Here is a 27,480-nt window from a genome sequence, read left to right as displayed (position 1 = left end):
AAATTCTCGCTCGCCTACGCTATCTTCTTCGCATCTACTTTGTGCACTGCACTAATTCGCATACAGGAAACCCCATTCTTTCCATGACGTCAACAGGAGGTGGCGCTCGACCACAAGCTAAATTTCGACGGGAAAAAACTGCGAAAGAACGAAGGTCAGTGAGCGTAGAAAATGGCGACCAATCAGCATCAGAAAACCGATTCTTGGTACATCGCTTTATTGGGTCTTAGTGAAACCTTCAGGACTGCTAGCCCACCTAAAATAAAGCATTGCATTCACTGTTTACAGTCAATTCTTCAGTTTAAGCCACCTCCACATATCGAAGCTAGAACTCATCTACAGATGGGCAGTTTATTGTTCACGCATACGAAGAACATTGATTTAGCGCGGACTCATTTGGAGAAGGCGGTAAGTAGAATATTTTGACTAAATTTCATATTCTGTCTTAACTCTTCAGTTTAAACATTAGTTTTCATTACAGATTGCAATCTATGTATATATCTGATGTACTGGTAATATTTTTCCCCATTTTAAATGTTTTACTAGTTTAGTAGCTAATGTTGAAATTTGTTTGTTTTCCCATCTTTTCTGCAGTGGGCCATGGCACAAAGTGTATCCTTTCCATAGCAATATGTGTATGTATGGGACGCAGTCGTTTTACATGATTGTCTCAGTGTACTGTCTGTTCAGTGCGTTGTGCACAGACAAGATGTGCGTGAGTCAACGGAGCGCTAGTGCAATTGGGGTCAAGCTATTCCTTCGTGTGTGATGTGTGTGTCCGTAATGATATGCGTATGAACTCGAATAAATCTTTGGATTATTGATTCTAGGTCAAGCTTTCAAATGAAAGATAAGGCTAAGATTAAGACAAATGTCTAATGCTAGGCTTCATAGTATTTTCACATTTCATAGAATTCAGGGATTTTTACATCACCATTGATTTCAAAAAGAAAACTTTAAAATTGAGAGCTAGAAATATTGAGTCAAATTGGCAACTGGGCTCATGATCATGCATACATTTTGAAATTATGCATTTGTGTTTATGTTTAAGCAGAATCTATTTGCATGTGTATTACAGCCCTCCATTTGTTCATCTTAATAGCCAAATTGATTAAAGACAGATAAACACTCTCTTAATTGAAATATGATTATGATATATTGTTTGATTCTTTTAATCTATCAGTAAATTACAATTCTGAAGTAGATCTAGCATTCTAGGGTCACGTAACACAATATAGATCTAGACATTACTAGTAGATCTAGGTACCTTGTTTCCCTCCAAAATTATTCTTGCTGTAGATCTATATCTACGGTATGCAGTATTATTTTTGAAAAAGAACGCATTTCACAAATAAGGTTTATACATGAAACTGTAGTTACTGCACCCCAAGAAAATGAAGAAATACTTTACTTATTCTGAGAGATTTGATATTATATTCTTGCCCATTAATATACAAGATTCCCCACCAAAGTGTATAACAGAGGCATAAAGCAAGAATAATGTACAGTTTCTCAGCACGACATGGGCATCGCTATTTTCTTGATGAGTTTTATCAAGTAAATGTATTCAAAATTATGGATGCTACCTTCCCAGCCAGGTGTGTGTGGTGATGAAGCATTTTATTCACCTGCTACTATATTCTTCACCAAATATAATCTTCTCTGCTATGATTTTTCCTCACTAAAAAGTAAAGGTTTTGGTATTGATTTAAGAAGTCTTTCCAACAAGAATGTGGTGCATGATACATGTACAACTTTAGTTACTTCACCTGGTACGTCACATTTTTAAGAAAATGGCTGTGCCCATGTCACGCTAAAAGGCATCACATGCCCAGAATATCTTCATATATCTCTTGTACATTTTCATAAGGAGTATTGTACAATATCTTAGGGCAGGAATACATCTCATTTTTCAGAATACCTGCACTTATTTGTTGGGGTGTGGTTTCTGTTAACTTTCTAATCCTTTTTGTACATGTACCAGGTAATATGGAGGGAGTAGGGAGTATTTGAAGTAGCATAAATGTAGACCAATTGTCTGATTCTTGTAAAACAATTTGGTCACTAGACACTGCAGAGTAATTTGCTTTTCTGCACTTCCAGATTTTACTGCGAGAGGTATCATTTTTTATTTGTCATTTCACTTGTCACCATGTCTTTTCTTTTTGCTCCCATTCTAGAGCCTTTTAGAGGATAAAAATTGCAAAATTATTTTGTACCCAGTCTGCCGAGCCCTGTGATTTTAGAAATGTTGATTGTTGTGAAGTAGGTTAATGATATTGTGTAATACTTTTTTGATGTATGGTTGTATGGTGATATTTCATTGTTGTTGTAGACAAGAGGAATTCTTAAATTTGAAACCTTGCTGTCCATTAGCATTTTATGAATTGTCTTCATACCATCTTTATCAAATTAGCACATACATGTAGGTAGAAAATAAAATCATTAACATTAGAATTTTAGTCATCTGAATTGCCGTACATATTCATCTTACCATTATAAAAAAAAATAAAAATAGCAGTAAATTTGTCAGTTATTGTGGAATTTTGTTGGAGGAGATTTGGTAGAGATTTTTTACAGGTGTGCAAATTACGACCCATTGATCGAAAAAGAGTATCAGAGAATGATCCATCTCTTATATATTGGAAATATGTAATTATGAATTGTGCATGTCTATTCAAGTAAATTGTTCACAGTAAGCTGTTATTAAACCTATGTGTTGAGCTTCCTTGACTGTACCATGACAGATTCCAAACTTTGATGAAGTAAAGTTTGAAGCGGCCAGTCTCCTTGCAAGTATACATGAACAACAGGTAAGTCAGTAAAATTGGTTTGACATTGTATTACATGTAAGGTCTAACTTTAGAGTTTTCTGAAGACAGCATATTATTCCTCTACTCCACCAGGATGATTTACGGATGAATATGAAAACTAGGCATTGTAAACAATGCTGACAATTTATTACACATGGTGTTGAATTTAACCTTGGCCTTTGAATCAATGTTGTGACAACTTAAGATTATAATTTTTGTGAAAAAGATATGACAAAACAGTTTTATAAGTCTTTTGATGGAAATCATGGAATGAAATTATGTAAATGAAATCCTCTGCAGTGATTACACTAAGGTATTATAAATATATGTTGATGCTAATAGGCATTGCACAGGAACACATACGCCATATTCTTACATTACAAATTCTTACAAGAGTGTATCTCCGAGGCAAATTAGGCAAAACTTTTTTCTATATCTAGAATGGTAGAATCAGATTTAATCATTGAATTGATAACACCTTGGAATTCTTATGAACATTCTATCATAGAATATCTGATTAATTATTCTTTTCCTAGGCATTGTTTGGTATTCAATATTCAAATCATTGTTTTGTTTGTACAGACACAGCTACATCAGGCAAAGCAGATCTTACGCAAAGCAATCAGCATCTCACAACAAGCTGCATTCTGGCGGTGTAGATTACTCTTTCAATTAGCAGTAAGTCTGACAAGAATTTTCACCATGGATTACAGATATGTCCCCTATATTCAGAATCTCCTGTTTGAAAAGACTTTTTTTTCTATTTAGGTAAATGGAATGTAAAATTTTATGATCAGATAGATCAGATTAAAATTATTTACAAAAACAAAAATTGTAGGTGTTTATTTCTGAAGAAATTGCTATATAACCAGAAAGGCTGGCATGTAAGAAATTTTGGCAAATATCTTGCGTTTTTCAGATTTGTGATAACATCATGCTGTAAGATAAGTGAATCACAACAATAAAGTTTTGCAATTTGTGACATATTTGAGCTTCAAAACGCCATTGTTGACAATTTGAGAAATTTTCATTTTCTTTCTTCAAAGTTCTTAGTTTTAGGGATATAGCTATCTTTTCCATATTTAAATTTGATTTTTGCATTACAAAATTTTAAGTTTTAGTAATTCATATCAGAAAATTTTCTGCAATGGAAAAAAAAATGCCATTTGCATTTGATACCATGACTTATTCAAAGATCTCTGATATAAATTTTTCTTTATTACTAATTCCATTTGATTTGTCTTCATTTGATATTGTATTCATTTTTGTTCTTAGCAAATTCATGCACACGAGAAGGACTTTGAATCAGCATGTGATCTATTGAGAGTGGGAGCTGACTATGCTGTCGTAGTAGGCTCCGTCTATACACAAGCTCTCTTTCTGCTCAGTCAAGGAGTGGTAAGTACTTGATACATATATGAGGAATCTATGCTTATCTTGATGTCATTTGAAGGGGATATCATAAGGTAAACATAAGTGTTCGTTGCTTCCTTGCTTCCCCATCGTCATACACCCTACTTAATTGATAAATATCATATTTTGTGGAAATGAAATGAAACAAAATCTTCCTTTCCTTATTGCTGATGAGCAAGGGCATGTGTGAGGGCTCTTTCTATAGTTACATACTACTCGGGAAGGTTGTTATGCGTGATACATATATTTCTTTGGGGGAAAATGGAGAGCTGAAAAGTTAGGAATCATTTCAAGCAAAATAATGAAAGGTAAAGTGACACTGTGTTATGAAATGATTTTTGAAGCTCTGTGTGTTATTTCAAGTTGTAGAGGGGTTTGTTTCATTTGTATGTTTACTCTTGTTTGTAATTAATCGTTTTTAACATACATCTAATTTTTTCATTCTACAGTTATTGGTAGTAGACAAAAAGTGTGGAGAGGTAGATCCTGTATTGGCCAGTCATTCAATGTAACAGGATTTAAAAAATATGTTTTGTTACGGACGTTGATGAGAATTACATCTATGTAATGAAATTAAATTTTATTTCGAAATATCAGTCATGTTTTCTGGCACAACAATCTATATATTTTGTGTTGTTTGTTTTCATCTTCCAGTTATTATTAGTTGACAAGAAGTATGGAGAGATAGTTCCTGTATTGGCCTGTCATGGAATTTTACAGGGTTTTAAAAATATGTTTTCTGGACCCTGATGAGAATCACAGCTATGCAATGAATTTAATTCTTGATATGAAATACCGGTATTATAAATCTTTATTCTGTTTTGTTTGTTTTCATATTCCAGTTATTATTAGTTGACAAGAAGTATGGAGAGGTAGACCCTGTCTTGACGTCGTGTGGTACGGTGATAGGTTCATACCAGGGCACACCTACTAACAAGGAGTCTCTCAAGGTCTATTTCCTGGTACTACAAGTCTGTCATTATCTCATGGCAGGCCAGGTAAGCAAAAAATTTTGTAATAAACATGCGATACCTCAGATACACACCGCCCAAAAACATAATGATAACCCTTTCGCGACGATTATTCCACATTTTGTGGTTTGGCTCAATAATTTGTATTCACTCTTCAGGGCCCTGTTTCATAAAACTTTTTATCTATAACAACTGCTTAATTTCTATGACAAATGTGCTCTCAGCCAATCAGATGCCATGGTTCAGTAGCTTATAACAGTAGCTTGTAACGTGTTATTGATATCAAGTTTTATGAAACGGGGCCCTGAGCCCTTCATAATTTGTCATTTGCATCACTACAAAGAGCAAAAGTTCCTGTGCACACTTCATTCATGTTTGTTTCATGACTATATCGTGTTTGATGCTAGGAATTAAAAAAAGGTGAATTAGGTTTTAAATCCTTCAATTGGCATTATGTTTAAAGTTTCAAAATGATGGTTTAAAAGAAACAACTCAGGATTGACCATTTAAAACTTTTCATGAACATTCTCACCCATGTTGTTTTCAGCAACGAGTGATAAGTGACCAAATCTTGGTTATTTGTTGATTGTGGGTTGGGTGTTTTGTTGGACTGCTGTTGGTCTTGTCAGTGCGATTGAGGTATAACTCTGTGGTGCTAAGGGTGAAAGACAAAAAATTTCATCTTGCAAAAGAAAATTTGAACTGGAAATTGCTTTTCTGTATAAAGTTGAAATTAGAGTTCTCATAAACTATGTACTTAGATAATGAAGGATATACATGTAGCATCAGAAGTGCAAAACATTGTAGACTTTAGCAGTATGTAATGATGGAGGCCTATTTGTGACATTAATTTTTTCAGTCAATTCATTTCTCAGGGTGAATGTAACAACATTTAAATGGTGAAAAAATCATTTGGAAAACTTGTGGACAGGGTATTTCTTAGTGTTTACTGGTGTATTTTCATTCTTCACATATCTGATGTATGAAGTATTCTGAAGTATGAATCTGAAGTAATCCTCAATTTCTGTCATGTTTTTCTCTTATGACAGGTCAAGAGTGTAAAGCCAGCCCTGAAACAACTTCAACAAGCAATACAAAGCATCACTGTATTACATACTGAAGACGGTAGGTTATGAAGTGAATCTTAAACTGTTGTTGCGCTGTTTTTTTTCTTCTTCATTTTATGATTTCATAGGGATTTAGTTTGATGAACATTGCTTGAAATTAATCCTATCATCATCAAAAAGATGTTGCAACAATATGCTTCTATCATCATCATCATTTATTAAAGTCAGCATTTTCCTCTTACATGGGTTTACTTTGCGCCATGATGACTCTCCCTCCCACCACTTCTTCTTGTCTCAAGCATCCTTTTCTTTTAGACCAACCTTACTGCTTCCTTTTTTCCTGTGTATTTCTATGATAATTTCGGTCTTCCTTTCCCACTTAAACCATCCACTTCCAGTTTCCATGCTCTTTTCACAGGTCCATCATCTTCCCTTCTCAACAAATGACCCATCCCCCCATTTCCATCTCTCTTTACCACTTCCACCATAGTTTCTTCCAAACCCAACCTTTTCATGAGCTCCTTGTGGTCTTTCTATCAGACAGTTTTACACGACACATCTTCCGTATCATGGCCCTTTCTCTTCTCCTCAACATACCTTCTTCTACTGTCTTCTTATTCCAGGGGGGTGTTTCACAAAGATCCAAAGTCAAACTTAACTCTAAGTTGGACTTAAACATTATGGAGAGCCATTAGTAGCCTTAAAATAAAATATGTTAAACAGCAAAAATTCAAGTATTTTAGATTTTTTATAAATTCCACATCAAGAACATGAAATCTCCTTGATAATAGAAAATATGAATGATTTGAAACAACATTTTATGCCTTTTAAAAATAACGTTTACAAAATATTTTCATAGATGCTTACGGCTTTCCATAATTGTTAAGTCCAACTTAGAGATAAGTTTAACTTGGGATCTTTGTGAAACACCCCCAGGTGTCTGAACCATTTATGTACTATCGCTGTTCTACCACAAACTTTATAGATCTTGCCTTTTATTCTCATCATAAACCTTCTACCAGCTAGGAGAGATGTCGGCTCATTAAACTGCATCCACCCCATCAGGGTGGTCATCATTTGAAGTATCATTGCACATGCTTATAAAATAAAATATTCTCTGTTGAGATTTTTTTTTACTTGGTTGGACTTAAAATAGTTACAGTGAAACCCTTCACATGGATTGAATGCTCATATAGAAAGGAGTTGTAAGTTTAACACTGATGCAAAATGGCACAAATTTGTGGAGTTATTTTCTAGTAAACATTGGATTAGAATCTCATATTCATTTTTATCTTCATCTTTTTTTTCTTCCCCAGAGGAAGCAAGTAATCCTGCCGATCAGTTTCATTGGTTACCGAAGGAGCACATGTGTGTCTTAGTCTACCTGGTAAGTTTATCCTCATTCTCAACCTTTCCCTTCAGTCAGTGATGAATTTAAGGTTCTTAATGATACCAAAGAGAAGACATTCATATTCTTCAAATTTTAGGTTTTATCCTTACACATTGAAACATGGTAGATACCCTCCCCCTTCTTCTTTTTAGCATCAAGCAAATTTGTTTGTCATACAGTAAAGGCCTTAGACATACAGTTGATTACAAGATAGAAAGCAACATACTCAATCACTAGTAAATGCTGTCGGCTTATATATTACTCTAAAATTTCAATTTGATGGTGAGTATAAGGTTAGTCTTAAAGAGAAGGTTGAGTTCTGGGAAGAGGTAAAAAATAATTTGTGAGCGTTATCATTGTTATTATGCAAGGGTGGAAGAACATCAGATTAAACATGTTCCCTGAAAAGCATGGCTCTTCAAATGCCTATATATTCTAAATATGACATAAAACATCATAAAAATCGGGGGGTAGGTTTTTTTCGCCATGTGCTCGTGTAGTCCCATATACATCATTTTGTGTACAGTGCTTGTAACTTTGACAAGATTTGGCCAAATTTCTTATCATTTTGATGATTCCAGAACCTTGCAATACACACAAATACTTATATACTAGATGATCAAACTTTTCTGATAGATTCCACACCGTTTCTTTCACAATGCAATCACATGACCAGAACTCAACTTTATCTTTAAGTAAAGTTTAACAAAAGTAGTGATACTAAAATCTAAATTTTTCTTTCATTTAATATTACTCTAGTGCTCAAGGTTGGTTTAACTAAAGAGGTAAAATTTGGGCCTTTATATTTCTTCAGGTACTTACTATCGCTTTATACATTAGGTGTATACGGACCATAATTGCAAACTCAATTTAATGTTTCTTTCTGTATGTTCAAGAAAATGCTGTCACATGCTTTATTTCATGCTTTGTGGAGTTAAGTCTACCGTAAGAAGCACCTGATGAAATTAATTATTTTTAGAAAGGCTTATTTTATCCTCGAAAAACAATGTGAGAGATCTTTAAGTATTCTCAACAATCTGTTCTCATCACCTTTTTTTTCTTCATCTTAAGACTGATCTTGAGTTCTGGGAATCGTATGTCTAGAGAACATGGCTGTTAATATATTCTGGATTGTTTATCCTGTAGTAGATTGATTGTTTGAACCAGTAGAATAAAAACAAGCTCACAAAAACTTGCTGGAAATGATCTTTAATAAAAAACAACAACACACAACTCTCATTCGCACATGGTGACCTGTGTTAAGCACACAGTGTCGGGCCTACTTACCTTGACTTCCATAATATATCTTTCTATGCTCTTTATGCTCAGTCACAAAGGTTCGTATGAACGATAATTTCGTACTAATCTCCCTGTTTTTCTATTGTCTTCCCAAATTTCCATTGTCTGAAAATCGTTCGTACAGGGTTCGTAGCCGTTCATAATGGCATTTGTGACCGAGGCTTTACTCACCCCTTATACATTTTCGGCCAATATCTTTAGGCATGTGTCATTTATTTGAAATCTTGAACATTCAGTGTAAATGTTGCTGGATTCTGTGAGAATCTATTTTCTATCATTACCAGAACTCAAGCTACTGTAAGAAGCACCTGATGAAATTAATTATTTATAAAGGCTTATTTTGTCCTCAAAGAGCAATGTAAGAGATCTTTAAAGGTAAAGACCAGTATTGGAAATGCCCCAATTTCAAAAAATGAAATGGAAGCTCTCATTACCAATCATGTGAAAGAATATGTTTTGACTAATACATGATGATAACAAATTTGCCGGGAAACCGCTAATTCATATATTTGGTAAATTTGTTTCTCTCATGGTCTGTGAGAGATATAGGGTAGTCCCATATACATCTTTCTGTGTATAGTGCTTGTAACTTTACAAAGAAAGGGCCAAATTTCTTATCATTTTGATGATTCCAGAACCTTGCAGATGCTAGATGCTAGACGATCAACCTTTTCTGATCGATTCCACAACGTTTCTTTCACAATGCCATCGCATGACCATAACTGGTCTTTACCTTTAAGTATTGGCAACTACCTGTTATCATCTTTTTATTCCTTCGTCTTAACCGTATTCATCCCAATCTTTCTCTTCTGTGTCTGTGTAGGTAACGGTCATGCACTCCATGCAAGCTGGCTACATGGACAAGGCTCAGAAGTACACAGACAAAGCCCTCTTACAGATCAGTAAACTCAAGATCCTCGACTCCCATCCCATCCTCTCATCGTTTCAACTCATGCTGCTAGAGCATATCATCATGTGCAGACTAGTCATGGGCCAGAAGGCACTTGCAGTACAAGAGGTAGAGATTTGTCTTTTGTGATTTTTTTTTTTCTCTTCTTCAATTCTCATTTATTTCATTCTTAGTTAAAAATTACATTGATAAAAAAGATACAAAATAATTCATAAACATATATAGAAAATGAAATGTGGAACTACATAAATAAAGCCCTTAGGCCTTGCACAAGCGTAGTTCCCAAAGCATTCATAGCATAATGTAAAGCAAAGATAACAAAAAAACAGAGAAACACCTTAATATTAACAAAAAACAAACATATGACACATATATAAACAAAAAATAATAACTATACATATTTGAGATTAAAAAAACTGTTTCAACTTTTTTTGGAAAGAATTAACTGACTTGCATTCAGAGATATCTGGAATTCTGGGGGATGGAGTTCCAAATCACAGGGAAATTATGTCGTACTGATTTAATTATCTTTTTTTTTTTCTGGCCATAAGTGAAAAGAATCCTTATAATGGGTATTGTGATTATGTATCTGGTAAGTGAACATGTGAAAAATGTTAACAGGTAATTTATTTTGAAAGTAAAAGAAACCAAGGAGGGCAATGGAGTAATAGTACAAATAAAAAATATCAAGAGATTTTAATTTTCTAAACAGTGGGCCAGAATGAGCATCCCAAGCATATGTGAAGGGCTTTTTTGGGTGTAATTTAAATAATTTATCTAATTTAGTTCGACTAATATTACCCTAAACAGCGAAAGCAACACAATAATTTAAATATGAGAGCAAATCCAGGCTTTAATCAAGGTCACAGCATAACGTATTAGAGATAAAGAGGGGAGTTTCACAAAAATACTAGAGATTTGAGGAACACTTTTCATGGTGAATCAGAGAAAGTACATATGTATCAAATCAAAGAAGAAGGTCAAGATCTTCCTTACATCTTATAATCTTCTTCTGGTTTTTCGCTGAGCTTGATCGCGGAATAACAAAAATACGGCCATCGGAAGACCATGCTGCATCTACCTTCACATGATTTCTAGCGTCAGCCAGCAGTTTATTATTGAAATCAGTTAGGTCTTCCTGATTTTCGATTCCGTACGCTTGAGGGATTTTCTGTTGATGATTAGTAGCTGCCGGTATTTGAAGCTCATCAACTTAACTATGATTGGTCTCGGTGGTACAGGTCCAGCTGATTTTGCCGGTTCTCTTTGCCTGCCAACCCGATGACTCCGGTCAACGTGCTTCCATTCGAGATCAATGGAAAGTTTTTCCTTTGCAATTTGGCAGATGAGACCATCAGTATTCTCCTTTGTAGATTCCTTCACTCCATATGCTTGCACACCATTTCTCCGGGAGTATTGCTCCTGTTTATTTTGTTCAAAATTAAGTTTCTTGATCTTATTCAAAGAAGTCTCAAGTTGCTTAGTAGTACGAATGATGTCATTTCGTGCTCTATGCAAATCACATTGAATATCAAAAATAATAATATTTTAATGGGCCTGTTGCATGAATTTTTTTTGTCATGAATAACAAGTCACAATTAGACTATGAGCTTACTGAGAAATAATCAAATTTGACTGCCTATGGGTGAATTTGTCATCAATTTGTGGCAGTTGCTAATGATCATAATATTGGCTGAGCTAGAATGTTTAATGTTCATTTATGAAGCAGGACCCGAATCGTTTGTCATCAGTTTGCATTATTTATATATTCTGTCCATTTGATAAGGGTATCCTCTTTTGAACAGTGGGTAAGCAGTCATTAAGCATGTCATTAAAAAAGTAAACCTGTAGAAATCAATCTATTTGTTGGCTTTTGAATATGAAGGAGGGTATATAAATGTATTTGCTGAGCTAGAATGTTTCCACAAGCTGAGGAAGAGTTGCAGTTTAATTCTGCTAAGAGTGATTATCTCTGATATCTTCTAAAAAGAATGATCCAGCCAATATTTTCTGTCCTGGCACATAATTCCATGTTTGGAATCAGTACATCATAATGATAGATAACAATCTCTAAGATATTTATTATTTCACAGTCTTTTTGATTCAAATTATAATGATAATGCTTCAAACTTCTGAACTAATCACATTTTAACCCATTCTTTTTCTGTTTCTCTTATATCTTTCTCCAGATTTCACAAGCATGCCAAGTCTGTTCCCAGAACCCTAGATTATTCAACTTACACAGAGCGCAGCTGCATACGTTATTAGGTCTCTACTCAATGTCAATGAACTGTATGGAAAGCGCAGAGGCACAATTCAATACAGCATTAAAGGTAAGAAAGTCTGATCTTAAGATAGATTATCAAGAATAGGTCAGTCATAGATACAACTCCTATATGGGCTATGATATATATACAGTCAAACCTGCTTTAGTGACCACCTGTCTACAACAAGCATATTTTTGTTTCCCTTGAAAATGGTTTCTCATTGAAACATGTACTAAAGGAACCTGTCTACAAAGACCACCTGTCTACAACGAGCACATTTTTTTTTCCCTCGGGCGGTCGCTGTAGACAGGTTTGACTGTATTTGTAGGCTGGAGTAGTTTGTTCTTCCATGTAGTTAGTTAGACAGTCTGTTTTGCCGGAAGGCTCATCAGCAGCTGAACTAAATTGACAAAGTATAAAGAAAGTGTTTCAATGAATGTACAGTAGGGTTTACAGCAAAAGCTGTGATCTATTTAGCTCATACTTAAACCATAAACTGTTGCATTCATGAATCTTTTGTGAATGCAATGAGAGGCCGATAGGGGCAGCTGCATACACTATAAGATCTTTTCTCAAAGTCAATGAACTGTATGAAAAGTGCAGTGGCACAATTCAATACAGCATTAAAGGTGAGTTAAGAAGTGATTAGTTGTAGGAATAACTGTCATATGTGCCATGATATATTCAACTCAAACACTATGTTGTGGAACAAAAAACTTGTGCATGCATGACTTTGCAGAGGCCAGGTCAATAGAGCTTTACAGAATAGAAAACCATTCTTTAAATTGAACACTTGAACACTGAAGTGGAAGTGTTCAGGTGTTCGATCAACCATTACATGGTTACACTTTATTCAGTTCATCGTTTTGTTTAATGCTGGTATGCAGCATGTTTCATTTAAAAATGAAACCTGAATTTTACCATCAATCAATTATAAAAAAAATTATTATGTCCTGGTAAGTTCTCATTCATGCCAAGTCCAATTCATTGTTTTCATATGTTACCAAATATATTATCGCACTTATGATATTGTCATGCTAGAACTGTATGTTTTAGCATTTTTGATAATCCAATCCTCCTGATCCTTAGTGAAAAAGTTGGGGACAGGCTGATCCCATTCCTCCTTGAAATCTGGAAGTTGTTGCCAGTTGCACCTTTTCAACCTATATATGATGCACTTAAAACTAGAAATTTGTGTACATACTAACAACCATTGCAAAATTGATATTGTTTTTAAAAATTGTTATCCCCCACTATATTTTCCCTCCATTGCAGCAATTAACAACGCAAACAGAACTGTGGCAGTTCATCTCACTCAACCTGGCAATAGTCTACCTCCGGTCTGGCAACAGGCAACAAGAGGTAAAATCAAGTTCAGTCTGATTGAAGTTCAGCTTTTTTTTTTAGGTCTTGTACAAGTGCTACCATCATGAATCAATAATTTTTAAGGTGGAGGAAAATGTGCATGAAGTCAGTACCTAGCTATTAGCTTTGCTGTGAAAATTGATGCATAGAGGGAGCAAAATGAAAATTTTATGAAGGAAATTCTGCATTATGAGTAGAGTCATAAGTTAACTTTAATGGGTACATAGTACCCAATACCCAATAATACTATACCAACTATGTTGAAGACGTGGTTTAGTGGTGTTTATTTTACCTGACTGTTAAGAAAGCATAAATGCTTGTTAGTAAGCAACAAGAGGACCGATGGTTTTAGTCCTGTCTGTTGCTATCAGACTACAAAGTAAATGTGTTATTTCTTCTGTCACCAGACTTGATATGAATCAGTAGTTGTTTGAAATGATGCAGAACTTTACGAATGGGCATGACAATCGTGTTAATCTATCTCTTTCCCTTTTCTGTCTCTTTATGCAGTTAATATCACTATTAGAGAGAGTGAATCCAGAGACGACACACATTCATGCACACAGTCTCAAAGCTGCTGGTTTCTATGTCAAAGGTCTTCAAGCTTTCTTCCAAGCAAAATATAGTGACGCAAAGTAAGATATAATAATAATAATAGTAATATTAAGTTCTTGTATAGCGCATATCACATTTATAACGTCTCTATGCGCTTCCAAAGAGCTTTGGAAATGATTACCCCGGCATATGCAGATTAATGTCTTGCTAAAGGACAGTAGTGCCACGGCGGAACTCGAACCGCGGACCTTGTGGTCACATATTGTATTGGTGACATATCCGCTCGATCACGACACCTCCATAAAGGAGTATGCTCAGGCCATCGTTGTATTGGTTGTATCAATATATCTGTAACAGGTCTGATAAACACCCGATTTAAATCGGTTTCCCGATTTTTTTTATTTTTTCCCGATTTTTTCCCGATTTTTTTTATTTTTTCCCGATTTTTTCCCGATTTTTTTTTCTTCCCGATTTAAAAAAAAAAAAAAAAAAATCCAGAATTTTTTTTTTTTTTTTTTTTTTTTACCAAATTTTTTTTTCTTCCCTATTTTATCCTGATTTCCCCCTTATATTCTCTATTCTCTAGGTGGAAAAAGCGTTTGCCACGTGTGACGGACGTGTCTTTGGTTCTCTCTCGGAATATACCGAAATATTTGGAATTATCTTTGAAACGTACTTTGGAATTCAAATGGTAGCATTTGGAAATATTTATGAATTTGGATTATTTCTGTAGGTAAGCAATTATTTTGTGGGCTTCTAACACAATCCTGCACCTTCTAACAGTATAGCACGTGCGACGGCATTCAAATTTCCCGCCTTTTCTGGGAGGCCAATCATGGCGACGGCTTCGGCTCTCTCTGAGCCGGAACTGTCTGTGAGAAGTGAAAGTGATGACGTGTTCAGAGTTGTTACTCATAATCGACCTAGGAAAGGAGAACCTAATCAAAAAAGAAGACGAGAAGAAAGTGTAGCGGTAGAAAACTTAAACACTAAAACATCAGAATCAGACTCAAACACCACGGTTTATCAAACCCCTTCTCCTGGCAAAGATCCAAAGCAAACAGATTTCAAACTGTTCATTACCCCAATAGACAAACATAAATCTTTAAAAAATATGAGTCCCATAAAAATCGCACGAGCGATTAAAGATGTGTGTGTTAGTCCCGTGGAATTCATAAAACCTGTTAGCTCTGGATTACTAGTTAAGTGTAAGAACATAAAACAAGTTCGAGCAATCCTACAGTTGGATAATATAGGGAATATTCCCGTCAAAGTGACCGAGGGTGCAAGAGGCGCCAAAGGGGTAATTTACGCCATTCCAATAGAAATGACTGAGGAAGAAATTTTGTCTGAATTAAGAACGCAACAGGTAACAGCGGTTAAAAGAATGACAAAAAGGGTGAAGAATGGAGAAGATAAAGATCAAATGGAAACAAACGAATCAAAGCAGATTCCTCTAACAAGCGTCATCCTGACCTTTAGTACATCCACTCTACCAACATCGATAAGGATGTGCTACCAAATAAAGTTGGTAAAATTATACATTCCCAAAGTAGTCAGGTGCTTCAAGTGCCAAAGATTTGGGCATGGGGCAGCAGAGTGCCGGTCTAACATGAGATGCGTTAGATGTGGCGAAAGCCACAAGTTTGAGGAGTGCGCCAAAAAAGACACCCCGAAATGTGTAAACTGCGGAGGCGAGCATTCTGCTGCATATAATGGTTGCACACAAGCAAAAAAAGCTAAACAAGTACAACACATCAAAATCACAGAAAAAATCACATATGCACAAGCATCACAAATATGGACAAATAAACAAAATACCCCTCAAACTAACATTGTCACACAAACCTCCCAAATGAGGAAAGAGGAACAAGAAAACACACAAATTAAAACAAGAGATACGATACCTGGCTCATATGCCATCGCTGCAACCACACAAAACGTACCTCCCGTAACCACCAGCACCCAACAAACTCAAAATGTCTTACCACCTCGAACAACCTCAAAACATCCTTCGAAAATCCCTCGAAAAATCCCACAAAATCCTTCAACAACATCAACAAACTCCACAACAATCACTTCAAAAAAAGACAATGAAAAGAAAGAAAATCCTTCTGTAACCACGAACTTTATAGCTACAGCAAATGATGATCAGATAATTGACTTTATATGTCAATTGATCCTCTCACTCACAGAGGGCAAAACTCTTAAAGAAATAAATAATTTAGTTCTGGTCACAGCGAAAAGATCGCTGCAGCAAATAAGTAGTGCTAACAATGTTGATAACGATACTTAAAACATTGATGATACTGTTTTCCATACTACAATGGAATGCACAGGGATTACTAGGGCATGGAAAAGAACTTATAAAGTATTTGAACACACACAAACATTGCTATGATTTGATATGTATACAAGAAACATGGTTTCAGGAAAATAGAGTTCTTCAAATTCCTGAATACACATGTCTCCCAAGAAATAGGGAAAATCAGGCGAGGGGAGGATGTGCGATATACGTTCATAATAAAATCAAGTATGAAGGTCCAATGAATGATGTAAATTTAGAAATGCAGCAAGTAAACATACACGCAGGAAATGAAAAGTTATCAATTGTGAACTTTTATAATCCTTGTAAGAAATTAAATGAATATATTATGAATGTGCTATTAAAAGACGTTAATAAAAATGATAAAGTTATTATAGTAGGCGATTTTAACGCTCATGGTACCATGTGGGGAAGTGACAAAACAGACAAGAATGGACAAGTGATAGAACAATTCGTGAATCATCATAATCTAACTGTTTTGAATGATGGCGAAGGAACCAGACTGGATCCACGAACAGGAAAACTGTCATGCTTAGATTTATGTATAACCACTCCTTCACTGGCATGTAGAAGTACTTGGAGAGTCATGGAAAGCCTTTTTGGAAGTGATCACTTCCCAATAAATATCCAAACAACTTTAGACGGGAAAAGCTCTGAATATAAAGATGCTTCAATAAGAAGTGCAGATGATTTTATCTCCTTTAAACATATAAATTTGAAAAAATTTGCTAAGAAATGTGAAGAGATGATTACAAATGATCTCATACTTATAAATAATGATATACAGAAAATATATGATAATTTCATGAAATATTTAAAACTGTGTATAAAAGAAACTGTACCGAAAAGGAGAAATGTCTCTAAAAATCCGGTGCCTTGGTGGACCAAAGAATGTACAGAGAAAATCAAAGAGAGAAATAGAATGTGTAATAAGATGTCACGGAAAATAACTTTTGAAAAGGTAGATGAGTACTTAAAAAAGAAAGCAGAAGCACAGCGTGTGCTCCGCCAAGCAGAACGAAATTACTGGCGAGCATTTTGCACAAAGCTTGATCAGTATATGCCAGAATCTAAGATCTGGGCTTGTATAAAACGGCTGAATGGTGTACTAATAAAAAAAACAAAAAATATGTCAACATTGATTGTAAATAGTAAAGATATTGTCTCCGATCAGGAGAAAGCAAATGCCTTTGGAAATTACTTTCAAAAAATAGGAATAAAAGACAGGGATACTAATAAGGAATTACCGAAGGCACCAAATAATGACATTCATATTTTAAATGTAGATCATGTTATAAATGAACCCTTTTTTATAACAGAATTTGAAAAGGCAGTGCAATCGCGAAAAAAGACTGCCCCAGGAAAAGATAATATACCTTACGTTGTTTATGAAAATCTGCCAAAAGCAAACAAGGAAATCATGCTGAACATTATTAACTTAATATGGAAAACCGGGGAAATTCCAATTCAACTAAAGCATTCTATAATAATCCCTATTCTCAAACATGGAAAAGATCCCAGAAATACATCGTCATATAGACCAATCTCTTTAACATCATGTTTTGCCAAAATAATTGAACGAATGATAAAAGAAAGATTACAATGGTATGTTGAAAAGCATGAATTATTACCCAATTTTTTAAGTGGATTTAGGAAAGGTCGTAGTGTGACGGACAATATTGTACAATTAGAAAATGACATCCAAAAGAGTATAAATTGTAATGAACATGTAATAGCGGTTTTCTTGGATGTCGAAAAGGCTTTCGATACAGTTTGGATAAAGGGTCTGGTTTTTAAATTAGCAAAAAATGGAATAGAAGGGAACATGCTGAGATATATAGAAAATTATCTAACAGCACGAACTTTTCAAGTACGAATTGGAAATACAGAATCTAAAACTTATAAAACGCATAACGGGTTACCACAAGGGAGTGTTTTAAGTCCTCTTTTATATAATATAATGATGGGTGATATACCTACAGACCAAGATGTAAGCATATCTATGTATGCAGATGACTGCGCAATATGGATATCAGGCAGGAACATTGTACATATTACTGAAAAAATACAGAAATATTTGAATCTTTTAAATCGTTGGTTTGAAGAGTGGGGGTTTCGACTCTCACCTGTCAAAACAGTGCCCGTACTTTTTACGAAAAGCTGGAATGCCGTTCTACCGCCTGATATAGAACTGAATGGAAATGTGTTAATGTACGAAAAATCTCATCGCTTTTTAGGGGTTATATTTGATAAAAGGTTAACTTGGCAACCACATATCGAAAATGTAATCACGAGAAGTAAAAGAAAATTAAATATCTTAAGATGTCTAACTGGAACAAACTGGGGAAGTTCCTCGAAATCACTTATCATGGTGTACAGAGCAATTATAAGGTCTCTTTTTGATTACGGATGTGAGGCGTATGACAGTGCAGCTGCTACCACCAAAAAAGCCATTGACTCTGTCCAATACCAAGCACTGAGGATATGCGCAGGTGGGCTGCCATTAACCTCCTTAGAATCACTACAGGTGGAAATGGGGGAAATGCCTTTGGATATAAGAAGACAAATGCTTTCAAGTAAATATAGACAAAACATCGAAAGATGGGCGAATCATCCGTTGTTAAAAAACATTGAACCATGTTGGCATTTTGAATACTTGAAGGGGAAAAACGTAAACAAACCTTTTGGATATAGAATACAAAGCAAGCTGGGAAAACGTATAGAAACGATAACCTACTCCCCATTTCCACCATGGTTATTCTACCCTCCGGCAGTGTCAACGGAATTAAGTACTCGAATAAAGAAAACAGATCATCCTACACAACAAAAACAAAGCAGCCTGGAAATCATACATACTAAATGGGCGACTCAATTACATATATACACCGATGGATCAAAAGTACCTGAAAGAGGGACCTCTGCAGCTGCTTTTTACGTCCCTTACTATTCTGTACATCGGAGCAAAAGGTTAGCAAATTTCACCTCTTCGTACAGGGCTGAATTGGCTGCCATCATTCTTGCTCTCAGATGGGTAGATGAATTAGACATTTATGTGGGGGTTGTTATTTTTAGTGATTCACTGAGTGCACTTATTGCATTACAACAACAGAAGGACGAATCTTTTATTCTGGAAATTCTCACCATGACTACTCACTTAAAGAATAAAGGAGTTGATATATATGTAGAGTGGATACCTGGACATTGTGGAATAAAAGGGAACGAGATGGCGGATTTCCACGCAAAGGCCGCATTAGTAAAGAAAATAGAAGTCAATAATAACCTAAATATGTCAGAAATGAAAAGCTTAATTACTACAAGTTCCAAACTCCTTTGGCAAGAAAGGTGGAACAAAACCAACTCGTATTTGAAAACATATCAAAAAGATGTTAATAAACCATATATATGCTCATTAGAGAGACAACATTCAACAATAATACATCGACTCCGCTTTGGAGTCCTTGGACTTAACCAGGATCTCCTCAGATTGGGAATTCATGCTACTGGTTTCTGTAATAGATGCCCCAGTGAAATAGAGACTGTAAAACATTTTTTAGTACATTGCCCTAACTATATTATAGAAAGGGCTATGTTTCTAACAGAAATTAACGAATCCCAACCTGAAAAAATTATGGAATACTTAAAAAAGAGTGAGTCCAGTATACAAAAAGCTATTGTACGGTTCTTTCTCAGAACGAAACGGTTCCCTATCAGGAAGTAATACCTCCCTTGATGAACAGTAAAATATAATACAATATTATAAATATGCTAAATTACACTCAGTACATTAAAAATATAATAACATAATGTAATAAGAAAATAAAAAAAGAACAGTAAAACATAATACAATATTATAAATATGTTAAATTACACTCAGTACATTAAAAATATAATAACATAATGTAATAAGAAAATAAAATAAGAATATTAAAACATTATACAATATTATAATATGCTAAATTACACTCAGTACATTAAAAATATAATAACAATCATAATGTAATAAGAAAATAAAATAAGAACAGTAAAACATAATACGATATTATAAATATGTTAAATTACACTCAGTACATTAAAAATATAATAACATAATGTATTAAGAAAATAAAATAAGAAAAAGTAACAACAATGATAAAAGGTATGATAAGATTACTGAATATAGAAGCTTGTGTAGGTGCTATCTTATATACATTATTTGTGTGTATGTGATATAACAAATAATCTGCACGTACTGTTAAGAAACACTAACAAAGCCCATGAATGTTTTGCTTACGATATTATTTTACGATACTATCTTAAAAGATAGATAAATATAAAACGAAATAAATGTATTTTTAAAAAAATCCAAAATTGAGAGATATAACACGTGCCGTAAAGTAATTTGGCGACAATAGTCAAATCACTGACTAATCGCCAATAACTCAAAACACAACAACAACATATTCTTCCCTATTTTGCCCTATTTTTTTTCCAAATTTTCCAAAATTTTTCCCAATTTTCTTACTCGAAAGGGGGGAATGTTGTTAGATGCCATTTTTTCCTTGCGAGTCCTCTCCTTTTTTTTTTACTCAAGGGGGCGTGGTTGAGGGAAAAACAAAAAACCTATTTTCTTGTTAGTGCTCACTATCACCCCTGCTGTAAGTTGTTATAATATAGTGAAACCTGATTTAGCGACCACCTGTATAGAAAGACCACCTGTCTATAAAGGCCACATTTTCTGTTTCCCTTGAATAGTGTCTTTCATCGAAATGTGTACTGAAGAAACCTGTACTTAAAGACCACCTGTTTATAAAGACCACTTTTCTTGACTCCCTTGAGTGGTCTTTATATACAGGTTTCACTGTATCATGAAGTTATGCTGTGTTCCTGTCGAAGCAATACTTCATGGTCAATTTGTAACACCACTTGAATTCCTAATTTCAACCACGGACCAGACACTTATCATAACCCAAAACCCCGATTGCATCCCAAGTCTTAATTTTGCATGTCTGACAAGATACAGTCTGGAGCAAATGTCATATTCAATTGTGAAGTTTTGGCCTAAAGTGGATTGTCAAATGTTAATGAGTCAGTTAGAAGAGGAATTGGGATGTTTGTTTCCGGTTTATCATGAATGTTACTGAAGGTATAGTTGCTATCAGAAAAGCAGTAGTTCTGGGATAAAGAGATGTTAGTTGACTCTCTTCTATAATCATTTTCATACCAAGGTACATTGTACAAACTTCTTCTTTCGAAGTAATCTTTATTTTTCATTACCTTAGTTACATATCATGGTTTTCATATTAGAAGTATATAATTTAAAAAAAGTTGCCTTTTTCCTACAAGTTTTGATGACATGGTTTGATATGCATTTGAGTATTTTTGAGTTATCACTGAGCAGGACATGTTGGAAAGTCAAATAACTTGTTGTATCACTCACTAGTGATGATTACACACCAATATATGCATTGTCTTGTGCAGGAGATTTCTCAGAGAAACGTTGAAGATGGCGAATGAGGAGGACCTGAACAGACTGACGGCGTGCTCTCTGGTTCTGCTAGGCCACATATTCTTGTCATTAGGGAACAATAGGGTAAGCTTTGAATAACAAACACATCCAATCAAATACTTTTGTTTTGCTTAAAGGCCATAAAGGAGACGTGATGGCTCAATGGTAGAGTAGTGGTCTCGTAACCAGAAGTTTGGGTTAAAAACCAAGTTGATGCGCTAGTGCCCTTTGGTAAGGCATTAATCCTCATTAACAAGTCCTTTGGAGAGGACTTACAGCTGTCGGTCCTCTGGTTGCTTACTTACAAGCCTACACATGCATTCTTAGCAGTCAGATAAAAAAAACAACGTCAATACCATTTGCAAAATGAAACTGAATAAATTATACCACTTTGTACGAAGTTGTATTACACTCCTGATAGCTATGGTCATTTCATGTTTAACAAAATATCTGATTTGTTTTAGGGTCTACCTAGTCTAGTTTTGTGAAAGGTATTTAATTGTACATTTCTGTTCCCTAACATGCCCACATGTAATTGTAAACCCAGAATTTCCTCATCTTAGTTGTCTAGCTACTTTGCAGAACTGTTATTACTAAACAAGAAATTATGTACTTCTAAAGGATGTATCTCTACTCCAGGTTTTAAAGATAAATTCTCATAGAATCCAACAGAACTTACGCTGAGTGTTCAAGATTAAAAATAAATGACATGTGCCAAACAATTTCGCTAGAAAATGTATAGTGGCTGAGTAATGAGCATGGAAAGATAAGGAAATCTGGGTAAGTAGACCCGACACCATGCGCTTTGACACAGGTCACTATGTGCAAATGGGAGTTGTGGTTTTTATCGAAGATGATGCCCGGTAAGTTTTTTGTACGTTTGTTTTTATTTTACTGGTTCAAACAACTAATCTACTGCAGGATAAACAATCCAGAATAAATCATAGTAATTTTCTCTCAAAGTACAATTCCCATACCAGAGCTCAAGATTATATACACCTATGTCATGATTAAGTCAGTTCAATTTTACCTCTGATTTATAGGTCTCTCTGGTACATGAATACTTCTATTGCATATGATGAGTTCACGTAATTGTTCTTATTCGATTCTCATTTCACAGGAAAGTCAGAACATGGTGTTGCCAGCAATGCAGTTAGCAGGGAAGATTCCAGACATGCATATACAGCTCTGGGCATCAGCACTACTAAGAGGTAAGATAACTGATTGTGCTATGGTATATATTTAGAAGTATAGTGGCTCAAAAGTGGGGTATTGTGCACGTCACTGCGTTGTCTTGGGTTCAAAGCCAATTAGATACCCTAATGTCCTTTGGTAAGGTGATAATTCTCCATTAGCAATCTCTATGGATAGGCCTGTGCATGTCCACTTGTTTATCTACAAGCATGATTCATGAGATAAGGGTCACCTTACAATCAGTGCTCATTGATTATGACTCTCGCACGATTTTAGGATTATTACCAAAAAAAAATGGCATTTTCGAGTTCTTATTTCATCTCATTGGTGCCCTATTCTGGGAGAGATCTCAGTGGATCACAAATCATCCCAATTTTGAATCTCAACCAAGGCACTAATATCAGTTTGGAAGACATGTACATTTGTTGAGGAGATATTAGGAAACTGAATATTAATAATAATGATAATGATTACGATAATGAACCTTACTTGTATAGCGCATATCACTTTTCAGTCCTTATGCACTTTGGGGTAAGGAAAAGAGATAGAATTAGGCAATATTAAGAAAATACAATTCAAATCAGATACCAACTAAATGTTAAAACTGCTCATGAACAAAGGAGTTTTCAGGCTGATTTTTAATTGGTAAACTGTGACTGGCTCCTTAACAGCATCAAGTATTCCGTTCCATAATTGTAGAAAGTCAGTATGATTACCAATTTGCCTCGGGTTCCATGTGAGCCATGTACTTACCAGAGTTAATATGTTGCATACATCATATGTGGACTTGAGGTTCCTTTACCGGAAATAAAAGTGATGCAAACCCAGACGGAGTACTGTATTATTGTGATGATTATTTAAAATTCCTGTTTGCATTAATATAGATCTTTACCACATGTCAGGAGATCCAGTCAGGCAGAGTGAAGGTTACCAGATGCACAGTTCCTTCTCACAACAACTCCTCTCAGATCACTTCCAGTCCTCGCAACAACCCGAGCACAATCTCATACATGTGAGTATACCATACTCTCTTTATACACGATGTCCTCAGAATGTGAGCATAATCTCATAGTATACCACACTGTTTTAATACACCATGTCCTCACAACAACCTGAGCACAATCTCATGTATTGCAGTATACCACACTCTCTTAATACACGCTGTCCTCACAACAACCTGAGCACAGTCTCCTACATAAGGGTATTCCACACTGTTTTCAGTACATTGTCTTCACAGCAACCTGAGTACAACCTTATACATTTGAGTATACCATGCTCTCTCAGTATATAATGTCCGCACAGCAACAAGAGTATAGTTGGCACACATACATATTTTTCTCACAACCTAAGCATAATCTCATGCATGTTCGCATATAATTCTCTTTTAGTACATACTATCAACACCCAAACATGTTGAACAGTCACTAATAATGATACTTGGATGCAAATGCCAAAATGATATGCACAGAGATGCCAACCAGTAGGATTTAATTGTATTTAGTATGATAATAAGAGTGAAATACGATCTTAAAATCTTAAAATACGATTTTTCATCTCCCCCCCCCCCCCCCCCCCCCCAAAAAAAAAAAAAAAATTAAAAAAAAATGTTAAAACCCATAAAAACAGCGGAATCGCATAAAAACATGTACAAGTAAACCCCCGCAAACCCAACAAAAACTTTGCTTTACTATTTTCTCATTAAATTTTAATGAAAGAGCTAACATTTTTCTGAAATTTTACTGGCCCGGGGCCCACGGGCCAGTGGTAGAGTTGAGTTTTCGTGAAAATCTGATTTTTCTTTCCAAAATAAGATTTTTTAGGATACTCAGTCTGTTTTTTTGTGTCAAGAGGTTGGCATCTCTGTATTCATGATATGTGATATTTATATCATTTATTCCATTCTCTGAGTCTCTCTGTGGGTATTGAAATCAAGAATGAAATTAGCAGCCATTACAAAGCCGTATTTTTACATTAAATTTACCAATTTCTTTGCTTTCTTACAGTGGACGGATGGTCCTATTCCCCCTCACCTCCTGCAGTCAGAAGGGGCAAGCACCAGTATCTTGTAGCATTCCAACACTAGAGGGCAGTCTTCGACCCCTTTCCTTGTGACCGCGTGAATCATGTCTGCCTTTACCACAACAGATAGTAGACTGTTCAAATGAGACAATGGACTCATGGCAAAGCAGACATGTTCTTTCTCAAGACGTCTCAAGTCGCTGGACGATGTGCACCGTCGGATGAAGACTGTTGCTGAAGCCTAAGCCCTTTTTGTTTTGAAAGGGGAGTGCCTAGCCAGTCAAACCTGCCTGTACCAGTGATATGAGAAGGAACTTTCAGGAAGTTCTCCTATTACCACCTGTTGCTCGGCCAAGATCATGAGCTCATTCCAGTGTTATCAGGTGGAAGGTTGGATGGGAAAGATGGTTCGTACGGAAGACTCTGCATTTCAACAGTGCAGAGATAGATGATGATGTGACCGTCATCCCTGGGAGGAAGATGAAGAGAAGATCACTGTTATTTGTCAGCCAGCATCACATGACCACCAAGTCACTCCAACGGGGCCGGCATCGAACCGACAACAGACCGAACTACAGATTGCATCACCCCCAAATTGCCAAGTATTGGTCGGGTTTTGGAATTGGCTTGGAGTCACTGTGGTGATGTGCCTGAGGTACTAGGGAGGACTAGTGATCACTTCCTTTTCTGTAGTTGACAAGAGAGGGCAGCATAGCATTGTTCTCAGCAGATGACATGGAGAAAAGTTATTCAAGATAACACTCAATAGTTCATACTGTTTGTTATTGATGGCAATCCATGAAGATGCACACATTATAAACATTGCATAGTGATTTGTAAGGTTGCATCTCCTTAGCTTTGTTTGGTGTGATGAATATCTGAGGTAGAAGTATAGAAGACGGGCAAATTTGTGAATGAGGACATTTTTAAAATCAATGTACACCACTTTTACAAACTGTTTTAATAATTCCAATTTTCAACTTGTCTATGCTAGTAAATATTATCGCATTAGCATCGCTGCAATCTATGCAACACAAATCTCAGAATAGAATGACACCCCTTTCCTTCTTTTCTTTTAGTAACAACAATTATTTTTTGAAAATATAGAACAAGAATAAAAGCAAGAGTGACAGTAGATCAGCTTTGTACAGTTCACTATGAAACAATTAATTCAAGTGCAATCTATTGCAAAAGGAAGAACAAAGAAGTCCCCACTAAACATATGAAATTTTGTGAACATGAGGAATACAAATTTCCAGGCATATATAAAAAACTGACATTAATTAATTATTTAAACAAGACGTTTCCAAAAGTTCAGGTGAATATTTTGAAAAAATTACATTATTTAGCATTGATTCATTAAAAGAAAGATTTTAATGAAATACAATAACAATACATCCATTTTCAGGAAAATGATCCCTCGAAACAGTGAAAGAAGAAAATTTAGGATAAAAAAATACTTTGAAATATATTTAATCTTTATTTGTAATTCTGTAAAATGAAAACTAAAAAAATGTAATGCAGTGTAGCATAGTGGAGTTGTAGGACACAGAGACAAAATGAATGGAACAAGCAACTGTAACATCTCTTACCCTAGCTCAATTAATTTGTTATTTAATCAACCAAATTAATCTATTATTGTAATAGAGAGTAGTTGAGAAAGGAGTACATGTATTTCAAACTGCCAAATTGTAAAAAATACAGAATTTACTTCAAGTATAAGAGGTCTAACATCCTTTTCTCCAAGAGTACGTAATTGAATGTAAGAGAGAATATCACCTTCTGAATTGTGTAGGCATGCCCTGATCTTCTTCAAAGGCTAGGAATTTTACTGACGTTGCTACCACTGCTGTAATGTATTTTCAATTTCGCCATTTTTTGATGATGGCTTACCGTACGTAGAATGATTTTCTGTTCCTGTACTCAAGCATCATAACATGTGTGTCATCAGTTGGTGATGCATTGTAGGACATGGCTGTCAACACATTGTGAACATTAAGTATTGTCAGTAAATTACCCTGTTTAAAGGCACACTGTCCTACTTGTAGCTACTTGCTCCCTCTATAGTGAAAACTTCCCAAATCGGTGCCTGTTGGTCCCCCATGATCCTCTTTTTCTTTATATGTTAAATGAGAGCTGAGTTAATGAGATAGCCTCCTGTTACAGTGACCTCGATGGCTCACTGTGTGGTCTAATCCCTTCTGGTTGAAGTAGTAAAGCCTACCTTTAAAGTGTTTTGTTCTCGGGTTGTCCCTTATATTTCACTGTCTATCTCATTTCTTTTTCTTTAAATCCTATCTGCTCTAAATTGGCCCGAAGGGATAAGGCCTCCATGTATGGTCACTGACGGGTGTCTATCTCATCAAATAAGCTCTCAATTAACATACAAAAAAGGGGACAACGGGG

At 35.4% G+C, this 27,480-nt stretch overlaps 1 protein-coding gene across 2 annotated transcripts; it reads left to right on the top strand.

Moving 5' to 3' along the window:
- On the top strand, nt 1-26,434 carry LOC578824 (MAU2 chromatid cohesion factor homolog). 2 transcript variants are annotated; one of them, XM_030977349.1, is made up of 16 exons: nt 1-408; nt 595-612; nt 2,748-2,813; nt 3,396-3,491; nt 4,089-4,211; nt 5,069-5,224; nt 6,247-6,322; nt 7,581-7,651; nt 9,777-9,971; nt 12,053-12,196; nt 13,406-13,492; nt 14,006-14,130; nt 21,834-21,945; nt 22,982-23,072; nt 23,958-24,067; nt 25,059-26,434. In XM_030977349.1, exons 1-16 carry the CDS (start codon nt 172-174, stop codon nt 25,122-25,124), a joined length of 1,773 nt encoding a protein of 590 aa, XP_030833209.1. In that variant the 5' UTR covers nt 1-171; the 3' UTR covers nt 25,125-26,434. The 2 variants fall into 2 exon arrangements, with proteins under 2 accessions (XP_030833209.1, XP_030833208.1); XM_030977348.1 differs by having other exon boundaries at nt 23,940-24,067.
- Nucleotides 26,435-27,480: the final 1,046 nt, after the last annotated feature.

Source organism: Strongylocentrotus purpuratus, unplaced genomic scaffold (genome assembly GCF_000002235.5).
Source record: "Strongylocentrotus purpuratus isolate Spur 01 unplaced genomic scaffold, Spur_5.0 spur5_scaffold_9, whole genome shotgun sequence".
Taxonomy (NCBI): Eukaryota; Metazoa; Echinodermata; class Echinoidea; order Camarodonta; family Strongylocentrotidae; genus Strongylocentrotus; species Strongylocentrotus purpuratus.
Note: the sequence above shows the minus strand (reverse complement) of the source record. Positions and strands in the feature narration are given on the sequence as shown.